This window comes from Antennarius striatus, chromosome 2 (genome assembly GCF_040054535.1).
Source record: "Antennarius striatus isolate MH-2024 chromosome 2, ASM4005453v1, whole genome shotgun sequence".
Lineage (NCBI taxonomy): Eukaryota > Metazoa > Chordata > Actinopteri > Lophiiformes > Antennariidae > Antennarius > Antennarius striatus.
The window spans coordinates 4,294,750-4,308,419 of NC_090777.1; the positions used below are offsets into that span (position 1 = coordinate 4,294,750).

The window sequence follows — 13,670 nt, forward strand, 5'->3', positions numbered from 1 at the left end:
TCCTGAAAAGGACCTTTGGTTGATGACGTCACTAGCGGTCTAGCCCCCGAAGCCGTACAGGGTGCGTCCCTGCCTCTTCAGAGCATACACCACATCCATGGCGGTGACGGTCTTTCTCTTGGCGTGCTCGGTGTACGTGACGGCATCACGGATCACGTTCTCCAGGAACACCTTCAACACACCGCGGGTCTCCTCGTAGATCAGACCGGAGATCCGCTTCACTCCACCACGGCGAGCCAGGCGGCGGATAGCGGGCTTGGTGATTCCCTGGATGTTATCACGGAGAACTTTCCGGTGACGCTTGGCGCCTCCTTTCCCGAGTCCTTTTCCTCCCTTTCCTCTTCCACTCATCTTCAGATCTCAAGTTCTGGACTGAATGAGGAGCTGTTGGTTCTCACAGAGTAATATGTCTCCTCTGCGGACGTGATAGAGGACAGAGGCGGGGCTCCTTCTCTCCTGACCGGAACCACAAGGTCGTCAATAGGGTGGAGAAAATAGAGCAACAACTGAACTGGTCTCCGTAAAACAGTCCCTGAAGTAGTGCGAACTGCACATGAGTGCACAAGTCCATCACGACCTGGAAACAGTTCCTCAACTCTTCCGAGTTTCCAGGACTGCCTTGGTGTGTTATCCTCCCCGATGAGAATAACATCCCCCACATTCAGCTGGGAAGGCTGTGGCGTCTCGCAGCGATGAGCTGATTTTAAATCCAACAGGTATTCCTTTCGCCAGCTGTTCCAGAAGCTGGTCGTGAGTCTTTGTCTGTACTTCCATCTCCGAGTCATCTCCTCCTTGTTCACTGATGGATGGTGTGGATCCGCCGGAAATGATTTTGTAGGAAGGCTAGTGAGTCTCTGGCCCACTAGGAAGTGAGCAGGTGTCAGCGGCTGTGGTTCATTTACCTCATTGTGCACATAGGTTATTGGCCTTGAGTTTATCACTGCTTCAGCTTCCGTCAGAATGGTGCACATTTCTTCAAAATTGAGATTAGCTCTCCCAAGTACCTTTCTTAGGATAACTTTAACAGACTGCACAAGTCTCTCCCAAAATCCTCCCCACCATGCCGCTCTCTCAGCTATGAAACGCCAGGTGATGCCCCTTTCTGAGAAAAACTCTAACAACTGTGGATTCTTGATGCTTTCCCATAATTCCTTTAAGTCCTTGTCAGCTCTTTTGAATGTTCTTGCGTTGTCAGAGTAGATCACCTTGCATAATCCTCTCCTTGAGGTGAATCTTTTCAAGGCCAACAAGAAGTTTTCTGTAGATTGATCAGAAACTAGCTCTAAGTGGATTGCTCTCGTCACTGCACATGTGAATAATGCGATGTACGATTTCTTTATGGAACCTTGTGCCTTCACATAGAGCGGCCCTGCAAAGTCCACTCCTGTGACTTCGAATGGTGGTGACTCTGTTATTCGGTCCTTGGGCAGTGGTGCAGTAGTCTGTTGTCCAGCCTTTACCTTGAATCTCTTACAAAGAGTACATCGTGACACAACCTTCTTAACTATCTGCCTTGCCCTCAAAATCCAATATCTTTCTCTGATCTGAACCAACGTGTCTCTTACACCCGCATGCATCACTTTCTCATGTTGATACTGTGCCAACATTTCTGTGTATCTGTGATCGTTAGGCAAAATCCATGGGTGCTTTTCTCTGTATGTTAAGTCTGAAAACTGGAGCCTCCCCCCAACACTTAGCAGCTCATCCTCATCCAGAAATGGTTTTGCTCCTTTATTTTGGAGTCAGTATTGAGGGCTTTTCCTGCTTTTAAGAGATTGATCTCCGAGCTGAAACTCTGACTCCTCTGCAGTCAGCTCACCATGCATTTTTGTGGTCGCAAGCAGGTTGGTTAAGAACCTCTTTATCCAGGCTGTCACTCTGAACACCTTTCTCAAGCTACTGTATCTTTCCAGGCACAACACTGGTGTTAACTGCTCCTTTTTCTCCTGACTCACTAGCTGTACAGTCACTTGGTATTTGTTTCTGAGTTCCTCGTTCACCTCCTCATCCTGAACAAAGTCCTTGGCCCCTCCCAACTGATCACATGACAATAAAGCACTAGGTCCGTTCCACCACAGTGTGCTCTGTTTTAGATCTTGCACAGACAGACCTCTGGTTGGAAGGTCAGCTGGATTTATTTTTCCTTGACAATGTGACCATGATTTTGGGTCAGACAGTGATTGTATTTCTGTCACTCGGTTTGCGACGAACTGTTTCCACTTCTGTGCGGAACTACATATCCAATGTAACACTATCATTGAGTCTGTCCATAGTCTGAGTTGCGTTCTGTCCATTTGCAGTAACTTCATGAGAGTGCCCCCTAGTCTGGCTCCTATTACAGCTCCCATTAACTCCAGACGAGGGAGTGTCATCCTCTTGAGTGGGGCGACTCTGGACTTGGATGCAACTAGACTAACAGTCATTTCTCCATCCCTTGATTCTCCTTGGATACAAGCAACTGCACTGTAAGCCTTTTCGCTCGCATCACAGAACACATGTAGCTTTAACTTGTGACTGTTTTGTGACTGCATATCTGTTCTGTACCACCTTGGGATTGACAGTTGGTGTAGTTCAGGGAGTTGTGAACACCACTGCCGCCATTTTCTTGCTAGATCAGGTGGCAGTTCCTCATCCCATCTGAGCCCCCTCTCCCACATTTCCTGGAACATGCACTTTATCCTGATTGTGAAAGGGGTCAAAAATCCTAAAGGATCAAAGATGCGAGCAGATGATTGCAAGACACTCCTCTTTGTGTTCTGCCTCTCACTTAAGGTCAAGAGCAATTTCCTGAGGTCGAACACAAATTCGCAGGTCGCTGGCTTCCACACTAAGCCCAGAACCTTCAGAAATGACCCGTGCGTCTCTGGTTGTATAGCACAGTCCATGTGGCTCTCCTGCCATTTTTCCTTCAACTCAGGGGAGTTGGTCATCCATTTACAAAGGTCCATACCTGCAGCAGCCATGATTTCCTTCGCTTTAATTGTCACTGAGTGTGCCTCTAACACCTCCCTTGAACTTGCAATAAAGTCATCCACATAAAGTGAGGTTTTGAGATTCTCCACCACCTGTGGGTATTCGGACTCATGTCGCTTCAGGTGTTTCCTTATGGTGGCTGCAAGTAAGAATGGACTTGAAGAAGCTCCAAAAACCACTCTTGTCATCCTCAACACGCGCAGTTTTTCATCCTTCTCCTCAGATGGTGGGCCTGTTATCCACAGAAACCTTACTGCATCTCGGTCTTGTTCTGACAGTGATATCTGCAGAAATGCCTTTTTGATATCTGCCATGTATGCAATTTCATGCAGCCTGAATTTAATCAAGACGCTCATCAAATCCGGATTCAGGTTGGGACCTGTTAATAGACAGTCATTTAAAGATGGACTTCCATCTTCATGGGACGAAGCATCAAATACGACTCGCAGTTTTGTTGTTACCTTATCCTCTCTCAATACAGCATAATGAGGTAGGTAGTAAGTCTCACTGCCAGGTACTGGTGTATGATCGCTCGGCACATCCTCAGCTATTCCCTGTCTTATGTAGTCCTCCACCACATCATTGTATCTGCTGAAAAAGGTCACATCTTTCCTGAGTTTCACCTTCAAACTTTCCAGTCTTTTCTTAGCAATGCGGTAGTTGTTCTGGAGCGGAAGATGATCTTGTCGCCATGGCAGCTCCACCTGATAACGCCCATCTTTGTAGATGGAAGTTTCTTCAAACCTCTGCAGAGCTTCCGTTTCCTCTGGGCTCTCTGTCTTTTCATTTACGATGCCTAGTGATTCCAGCTCCCAGAATGCATGTAGCTGCTTATCAATCTGCGCAGCCTCACTTAGCTGGATCTGCATGCATGTCGTCTCTGTCATGCTGGACAATGCTAATGGGCCCTGCACTGCCCATCCAAATGTGGTTTCTAGCGCCATCAAGCTCTCTGTCAGTCTCTCTACATGTCCAGTTACTATCTTCCAATAGTAATCAGAGCCAATTAGAAGCGAAAGTTCAGGTTTTTCATCTCCAGGAAAATCAGCGAGTAGTAGACCCCTCCTCTTCATCTCAGTTTGTATGTGCTCACCAGGAACCTTCAAGACAGCCGTGCAAACTTGGGGTGTTACTACAGCCTCTATCTCAATACTCTGTCGCTTATCCCAGACATTCTCCAAATTGAGTTTCACAATGTTGCGCTTCACTGTAGTCGGAGCGGAGGAGCCGAAGGTATGTAGGTTGAAGGTCCCCTGCCTGATGATGGGTAGCTTTAATGCTTTCACTACGTTCTCGTGCACAAAGCTTCTTTAACTTCCTCCATCCAGCAAGCAACGAACAATCTTTCGAACAGTGGGCCCTATCACCCATGCCTTGGCAGTTTGTAATAATACAGTGTTCTCAAAACCAGTTTTGGTCTGTTCAACTTGGGGAATGACTGAAGAAATGACCGCGTCTGTGTTTTCTGGAGTTGCAGGTGTGCGCACTTTGTTCCCTTCACAGATGGCTACATGATGTCTGCCTCCACACGTAGCACATAACATGCCCTATAATCTACAGAACCTTGCGATGTGTTTAGGTCCCAAACAGATAAAGCATCTGCCTAGCCGTTTCAGTTTGTCTTTGCGGGCAGCAACATCATGGTCTGGACATTTTTCTGATCTGTGCTCAGTGCTTCCACAGAACAGGCAGTTTTGCGTCTTTTGGGTGGCGGTATGTAGCGCAGCTGCAGATGCCATGCTCGGTTTCCTGTGTTTCATGTCGCTTGAGAAGTGTGATTTATTCCATGGCTTGTATGTGGGCTGGCTCTCCTTTTGATTGTATGATCTCATCATTTGCAAGGTTCTCTCTCGGCTCTGAACCTCCTTCTGCAGGAACCTTGGAACATCAGGTACACTCCATTCATCATTTTCTCCCTTTTGACGGCTATATTCAAGAGCCATGTCCTCCGGCATCATTTGCAGTAGTATTGGGCATAGCATGCTTCCATAAGTATCTGATACTACTCCGAGTGACTCCAAACTCCTGGTTTGAATTTCACATTCATCGTATAGCTGTCTCAATGCACTGACGTCAGAGGATTTTTTCACAGGACTGAGATTCAGTAGCTTTGTCATGTGTGCGTTTACAATGAGATCCTTCCTTCCAAATCTGTTTTGGAGTATATTAACTGCAGCATCATAGTTATCATCTGAAAGTGTAAGTCCTGCTACTGCCTTTGCAGCTGGTCCTGTTAGGTACATTTTCAGGGAGGTAAACTTTTCTCTCTTACAAAGTGCATAATTGCTGTGAATAGCAGTTTCATATTGGCTCAAAAATTCCTGCCACAAACTTACATCTCCATTAAACTTCTCAATCATCAGCTTTGGCAACTTTACTGAGGGATTGCTGCGATGAGATCCGGCCGAGTTTGCACTTGCATCACTTAGACGAGCAGACGGGAGGTTTGCGTTACTCACAGATTCATGAGCCCTTAGCATCCGGTGAGCTCGTGATTTCATCCCGATGATACGGTCCTTATATTCCTCTGCGAGTTCTGTTTCTGCCTCCACGTTGTCCAAAAAAGTGAACTCCTCAATTTCCCGATCAAGCAGGCTCAAGCTGTCCTCCTTTGCTGACAACACAGCCAGCATCTCCCGTACACGATCCATATCTGAATCGTCCTTTAGTAATTCAGCGTCCATCTGATTCAACAGCCTCGTAGTTGAACTCCGTATTGTTCGACGTTTCTGTTTAAACTTTTCAACACGTTCTCCGAAGTCCGGTCGTGTTTCAGCGTCGTCGTCTGCCATGTCTTGTAGCTTATCCTACTCCCGGGTTTCGGCACCAAAAAATGTAGTGAATTAAACACCACGAATGACGAGACGAGACTCTGTCCTTGTACTGAGGCGGCTTTCTTTTACTGAATCAAAAAAGGGTTGTACATTTCCCAAAACAACTGAGGCTTCTTAGCTTGCCTGCTAACAACAACGATTCGTCTACTGTGTTTTTTCTCTGCACCTGGTGCATCACTGAAATCAGACCGCCATAAACAAGTAATCAATTTCAATTTTTAGCTCCTAACTTATTCCCCTTTTCCTAATAAAAATACTATGAAATAAAATACATATTCTTTTAACTACATACCTAACATATATCAGATTAACTGTCTGACATGAATTATTAACTTATGAATATTTATGTAGCAAATCAAATCCTTCAAATAAAGTCACAACAGCAGGGGTGCTATAATCCATATCTCAAAGAGATGTTGACGTTGATTTTTTTTCCCGCGCTTTCTTTTACTCCTATGTATTTGAGGATCCGACTCACTCAAGGCTTCAGACGGTCGAAGACGCAATTGCTCAAGCGCATTCGTATTTTCAATCATGGTTAAGGGTACATTTAACTGGGATATAGTTTTTAAGAATTTGTCCCACCTTCGAAGTCTTGATCTTTCACACTCTTGTACCATTGAAAGAAACTCTCTCTCTGTTTAGGATTAATTTCATACGCGCCATACATCTCAGGCAGCGGATATCTCCCTTTATACCCATTTCTTGAATAATCGGTGAATTTGCGTGGAAAGAACCTTTTTTAAAGCTCTGTTTTACATCCTAATGCTTTAGGAAAGTCCCTGAGTGGGAGAGGGTGCTTACAGATTGGACACGGCCTAACGACGCATCTATGGGCGCGTGGGTTTTTAATAGAAATGTAGTCGACAGTTTTACATCTTGGACATCTTTTATAAATTTCACAATTGGGGACTGCTTTTTCAAGTTTCGGATGCCAACGTGGTTCAAGATGACTGTCGAAACACTGGATATTTGTGCAGAACCTATTACAAGTGGAGCAGTAGGTTCTTTGAACTGGAGTATCTTTACAATTTGTGGCGCACACGTTACAGCTTCTGACGCAGGAATGTCTGTACGGGTTCTCATAACCGATGTAACTGTTCACAAAAATATTTCAGTTCTAGAAACCCTTTAATATTACTTATCCCAAAATAGTGATTACTGTGCAAGAGCATATAGTAACGTGAGGGTGTTCCTGTTTGAAATGTAAAAGTAAAAGTTTTTTCTGCGGTTATTCTCTTTATCAGTTGCTTGGTGAAATATAACGATTCTACAATCTAACAGCTGCTCAAATTGATCGACATTGCTGAATGTGACATCACTATGAAGAGTCAGACCGGCTCTGATGTGAATGTCACGCCCCGCGCTCAAGACTTCTGCATAAGTTAACTCAGGATTATTCAACCAGGCTAAATTTACAGCAAAACACGTCTGATCAATGTTGTTCTTCTTCCCCCTTCAGGGGTCGCCACATGCTTAGCCTCTTTTTTTTTCAGCCGCGAAACACGTGTCGACTCTCCTCTTCTTATCACTACTTCGTGGAGCCCTCATAAATGAATTAGTTCTAAGGAGCCGTCATGTAACACCGAACCGACATGTTGCTCTGCACTAAATTATCTAAAAGATTGTGGAATTCTGAGAGCTCACCGACTCCATAGCACACACTCATTGTCACATCGTCCTGAAGATTAACTTGGATGAGATCATGTGGGCGCGCTCCATGTCTCTGTACAACTTGTGAAATCCTGTCCTGGAGGCCTCCGGTCACATTCGTGTAAAAGTCATGAAAATTAGGGATCGTAGACGGAGAAGGAAAATTTCTTCCGATATGTAACCTGTGAAGATGCGAATGTCGAAGCCCCCTCTGCCTCTACGTTATCGGTCGCTAGACAAGTTTCACCCGCAGATGTACCGTTTGTGAGTTTGATGCTGCTGACATCTTCAGATGTTGAAGGATTGTTGTTAGTTTCTCTTTGTTCATGCATCTCAGTGTTTCCCCTACTATTTTCTCCCCCTACAGCTTCACCACCTCCCTCCTGAAGAAAACTCTGCTGTCAGTGCAGCGTCTAAATACAAATTGTCATTCAGACTCCATGCTTCATTCAATTGGTTGTTTTGCTCAATCTCAAACCCACTCAGGGCTTCACAACATAAGTGCTCAGCAGGACTCCATACGTCGTCTGAAGAACAGTTAATTGAGGATGACAGTGCGTCTTGAAGTAATAGACGAGAAGGGTATATATACAGTAATATATATATATGTGTGTGTGTGTGTGTGTGTGTGTGTGTGTGTGTGTGTGTGTGTGTGTGTGTGTGTGTGTGTGTGTGTGTGTGTGTGTGTGTGTGTGTGTGTAGAATGCTACAAATTTCAGCCTCCGTTTGATGGGGTGGATCCTGTATGCTGGTTGAGGCAGGAGTCAGATTAATTCTCAACTACTCTTTCAGCATCCAACTCTAAGGTAAGATGAAGGTGTTGAGGACAGATTGTCACTTTGAGTGTTCCATTTTTTTAAATAAAAAAATAAGAACAGATAGATAGATAGATAGATAGATAGATAGATAGATAGATAGATAGATAGATAGATAGATAGATAGATAGATAGATAGATAGATAGATAGATAGATACTTTAATGATCCAAAGGGAAATTCAGGTGACATCTGCTCGCGAGAGATACAATAAATACAAATAACAATGAGAGAGTAATGGCACAGCCAAAAGACGTTGTATAAGTTACATTATTTACATGCTGTTACATAATTATAACAACAGAAAACAGAAGAACCTAGAATAAAAGGAAGCATAGGGACAGGAGAGAAGAAAGAGCATTGGGTGTAGATGATGGATGATCAGTAACACGTGGATGAACCGAGCTGTAAACTGATTAAGGACCCCCACAAAGTGTCCCACAGTGCATCCACAGTGCGTCCCAGGCCCCCCTCGTCTATCCCTTCTCACCCGACCTTGATGACCCTGCGGCTTCAAACCCCCTCCTTCTGAGAGAGTGGTTGTGCCGAGGCACAAAGGAGGTCCTGAGTCTCTCAGTGGAGGAGCTAGGTGACAGCAGTCTGCCACTGAAGGAGCTCCTCTGCTGGGTGAAGGTGGTGTGCAGGGGGTGGGTGGTGTTACCCAGGATTGATCTAAACCTGGACATAGTCCTCCTCTCTAGAACAGTCTGTATTGAGTCCAGATCCTGACCGATCACAGAACTAGCCCTCCGGATGAGCCTGTCGAGTCTCTCTGTGTCCCGTTTCCTGGCACCACCACCCCAACACACAATGGCGTAGGACAGCACACTGGACACAATGGACTGATAGAACAGTCTGAGCAGATTAGAGCTCATGTTGAAGGAGGCCAGCCTCCTCAAGAAGTACAACCTACTCTGACCCTTCTTGTATACACAGTCCAGGTTGTGCGACCAGTCCAGTCTACTGTCCAGCTGCAGCCCTTGGTACTTATAAGTCCCCGCTACCTCCACCTCCTTACCCCCGATGACTACTGGCTGTGGGGAGGGTGGTGCCCGCCGAAAATCCAGCACCATCTCCTTGGTTTTGGAGATGTTTAGCTGAAGCTCGTTCCGCTGACACCACCCCACAAAGTCCGTCACCACTCTCCTGTACTCCCTCTCATCACCCTCCCTGATACATGCCACAATTGCAGTGTCATCAGAGAACTTCTGCATGTGGCACGTACCCGAGTTATGTTGGAAGTCTGTTGTGTAGAGGGTGAAGAGAAGGGGGGAGAGTACCGTTCCCTGCGGGGGCCCCAGTGCTGCTGGTCACCACTGATGACAAACAGTTCCCCATACGGACGTACTGGGATCTGTCTGTTAGATAGTCCGTGATCCAGCTCACGAGATAGGGATCCACAGCCATGGATGACAGTTTCTCCTGCAGGAGCCGGGGCTGGATGGTGTTGAAGGCGCTCGAGAAGTCAAAAAAGAGGATGTCTTCCACAAGGACGGGACCCTCCCCAGCCGGAGACTGAGGTCGAAGACCTGGTGTAGGGGTCCGCCCAGTTCGGCAGCACAGGCCTTGAGGAGTCTAGGGGGGACCTGGTCTGGTCCGGCCGCCTTCCTTGGGCGAAGCCTCCTCAACGCAGACGTCACCTGTTCCACGGTGATGGCCGTGTATGGGGGCGTGGCACGTTGATCCCTCCGGCCGGGGGGTCCGGCAGTTGAGGTGGGGGAAGGGTCTGGGTTTGGACTGAGGTAAGTGGGCGAGGTGGACATAGAGGGAGAGGTGGACGGAGAGGGAGAGGAGGAGGCAGATGAGCTGGACGGAGAGGAGGAGAAGGAGGTAGGTGGAGTCGGATCAGCTGGGCCAGGGGAACTCTGGGGACAGGCGCATGGAGTGGTGGGGGAGCTGAACCGATAAAAAAAGCTGTTAAGTTCATCAGCTCTCTCCACGTTCCCCTCCACTGTACCACGGCCCTCTCCATAGCCGGTGATGGCCCTCATGCCACTCCAGACCTCCCGCACCTGGTTGCGCCCAAGCTGGTTCTCCAGCTTCCTTCTGTAGTTGTCCTTGGCCTCCCTCAGGCAGAGTCTCACTGCCTGCTGGGCCTCTCTCATCGCATCCTCGTTCCCGCTCCTGAACGCCCGCTTCTTCCTGTTCAGGACAGCCTTCACCTCCTTGGTTACCCAGGGTTTGTTGTTTGGGTAGTCTTGACTGTCCTGACAGGGACCACGGTGTCCACACAGAAGTTCATATAATCCGTTAAACACTGGGCCGCCCCGTCGACGTCCTCCCCATTTGAGCCCACGATGACATCCCAGCTGGTGGTCTGGAAGCAGTCCCTCAGCGTCTCCTCTGCTTCTGGAGACCACCTCCTGATCTGCCGTGTTGTTGCTGGCAGCCGTTTCACCAGCGGGATGTAGGTGGGCTGAGGGCACACTAGGTTGTGGTCTGATCTGCCTAGTGGGGGGAGGGGGGTGGCGGTGTATGCCTCCTTGGCATTTGTGTAAAACAGATCAATGATTCTGTTCTTCCGTGTGGGGCAGTCTACACACTGGTACATGGTGGGGAGGCATGAGTCCAAGGTGACGTGATTAAAGTCCCCCGTGATGATGACAAGCGCCTCCAGGTGCCGAGTCCGAAGATCAGAGGTGGTCGTACAGATTGTCTCACGTGCCGTCTCTGGGTCTGCACGTGGGGGGATATAGACGGCGAGGACAATGACGTGTGAAAATTCACGCTGCCAGGTAGTAGGGCCTGATGCTAACAGCTGTTAGCTCCAGATCCCTGTTGCACAGCGTGGTTTTAACGGTCACATGTCCTGGGTGACACCATCTGTTGTTGGTGTAGATGATCAGACCGCCTCCCTTCTTCTTGCCAACGGTGTTTGTGTCCCGGTCCGCTCGTACGGAGGAAAAGCCGGTCAGTCCGACGTTAGCATCGGGAACGAAGTCCGTCAGCCACGTCTCTGAGAACACCAACAAGCTGGTCTCCTTGTAGCGCTGCTCAGTCCTGCACAGCGCCGTAAGTTCGTCCACCGTGTTGGGCAGCGAGTTCACGTTCCCCATGATGACGGACGGGACGGAGGGTCTGACCCGCTGGCGGCTGTTAGCTCTAGCCGCTAGCCTATCCCGCTTTTGTTTACCTCCCCGGCTCCCTCTTAGTTATTGCTATTCTCAACACCGAGCACACCGATGTGAGGGCGGTCTTTGCTCGCGAGTGATACAACGACTCAGAGTACTCACGCGTAAATTGTTTGATTGCAGACGTCTAACATTCAGCCATCTTCTACTTCTTTCTCGTCACACTGATCATCAGGCTGATCGTGTAGCTGCTCTTCTTCCTCTTTAATGTCAGACAACGGCACATCTTCCTCAATGTTGACGTTTCCTAAGAACTCCTCTGATCTTGAGGGTGGCACAGCTGCAATTCCTAGAACACACATGCAGAGGTAATTCTGTTAATCATCTGTATTAAATACATTCATCAATTGGTTAAAACAAACAAAAAAAACCCTCTCCAAGGAACCATCACCTTACCGTGGTGGAGAGGTTTGTGTGCCCTAAGGATCCTGGGAGCTATGTTGTCTTGTACTCCTGGTAGGGTCACCCAAGGCAAACAGGTCTCAGGTGAAGGGCCAGACAAAGAATGGTTCAAATATCCCATGAAAAACGGAAAAGGGAAAAATGTGACCCTGCCCGGAGGAAGCCCGGGGCCCACGTCTGGAGCCAGGCCTGGACGGAGGGCCCGTCAGCGAGCGCCTGGTGGCCGGGTCTGCCACGGGGCCCGGCCGGGCTTAGCCCGAAAAGGCAACGTGGATTCTTCCCACCCCTGTGGACCCACCACCCGCAGGGCAGACCGATGGGGTCGGGTGCGCTGCCATATGGGTGGCAGTGACGACAGGGGGTCACGACGGACCAGACCCGGGCGGCAGAAGTTGGCTTTGGGGACGTGGAATGTCACCTCACTGGCGGGGAAGGAGCCGGAACTTGTGTTGGAGGTGGAGCGCTACCAGTTGGATCTGGTGGGGCTTACCTCCACGCATAGCCTCGGTTCTGGATCCAAACTCCTGAATAGGGGTTGGACCTTGTTTTACTCCGGAGTTGCGTCAGGCGTGAGGCGCAGGGCGGGTGTGGGGATACTCACAAGCCCCCGGCTGAGTGCCGCTGTGTTGGAGTTTACCCCGGTGGATGAGAGGGTCGCTTCCCTACGCCTTAAGGCTGTGGGGGGGGGGAAACTCTGACTGTTGTTTGTGCATATGCACCAAATATCAGTTCAGAGTATTCGGCCTTCTTGGGGTCCCTAAATGGGGTCCTTGAAGGGATCCCTGCAGGGGACTCCATTGTTCTCCTGGGGGACTTCAACGCACACGTCGGCAATGATGGAGACACTTGGAGGGGCGTGATTGGGAGGAATGGCCTCCCTGATCTGAACCCGAGCGGTGTTATGTTGTTGGACTTCTGTGCTAGTCACGGATTGTTCATAACTAACACCATGTTCGAACACGAGGATGCTCATAAGTGTACCTGGTACCAGAGCACCCTGGGTCGGAGGTCAATGATTGATCTTGTGATCGTATCATCTAATCTTCGACTGTGTGTTTTGGACACTCGGGTGAAGAGAGGGGCAGAGCTGTCAACTGATCACCACCTGGTGGTGAGTTGGGTCCGTTGGCGGAGGAAACCTTTGGATAGACCTGGTAAGACCAAACGAGTAGTGCGGGTGAACTGGGAACGTCTGGAGGAGGACTCTGTCCGTGAGGCCTTCAATTCACACCTCCAAAGGAGCTTCTCGTGCATCCCTGTGGAGGCTGGGGGCATTGAACCTGAATGGTCGATGTTCAAAACTTCCATTGCTGATGCTGCAGCTGAGAGCTGTGGTCTCAAGGTCTTGGGTGCCTCAAGGGGCGGTAACCCTCGAACACCGTGGTGGACCCCGGTGGTCAGGGAAGCCGTCCGACTGAAGAAGGAGGCCTTCAGGGGCATGTTGTCCCTGGGGACTCCTGAAGCAGTTGCAGGGTACCGACAGGCCAAAAGGACTGCAGCCCCGGCTGTGATGGAGGCAAAACAGAGGGTGTGGGAGGAGTTCGGAGAGGCCATGGAGAAGGACTATCGGACGGCACCAAAGTTGTTCTGGAGGACTGTCCGACACCTCAGGAGAGGGAAACGGGGAACCATCCAAGCTGTATACAGCAAAGATGGGACACTGTTGACCTCGACTGAGGAGGTTGTCGGTCGGTGGAAGGAACACTTTGAGGAACTCCTGAATCCAACTACCCCAACTGACCCGTCCTCTGTTGCAGAGGCAGAGCTGGAGGATGATGGGGGATCAGAGTCAATCTCTCGGGGCGAAGTCACCGAGGTAGTTAAACAACTGCACGGTGGCAAAGCCCCGGGTGTTGATGAGAT

At 48.9% G+C, this 13,670-nt stretch overlaps 1 protein-coding gene across 1 annotated transcript; it reads right to left on the minus strand.

Moving 5' to 3' along the window:
* On the minus strand, positions 1-354 carry LOC137613874 (histone H4). Its single transcript, XM_068343332.1, has one exon. The coding sequence runs from the start codon at positions 349-351 to the stop codon at positions 40-42; it is 312 nt and encodes a 103-aa protein (XP_068199433.1). The 5' UTR covers positions 352-354; the 3' UTR covers positions 1-39.
* Between the last annotated feature and the right edge of the window lie 13,316 nt (positions 355-13,670).

Bases quoted from the DNA above. Each gene is read 5' to 3' on its own strand.
- LOC137613874 (XM_068343332.1), bottom strand. From the start codon at position 351: ATGAGTGGAAGAGGAAAGGGAGGAAAAGGACTCGGGAAAGGAGGCGCC.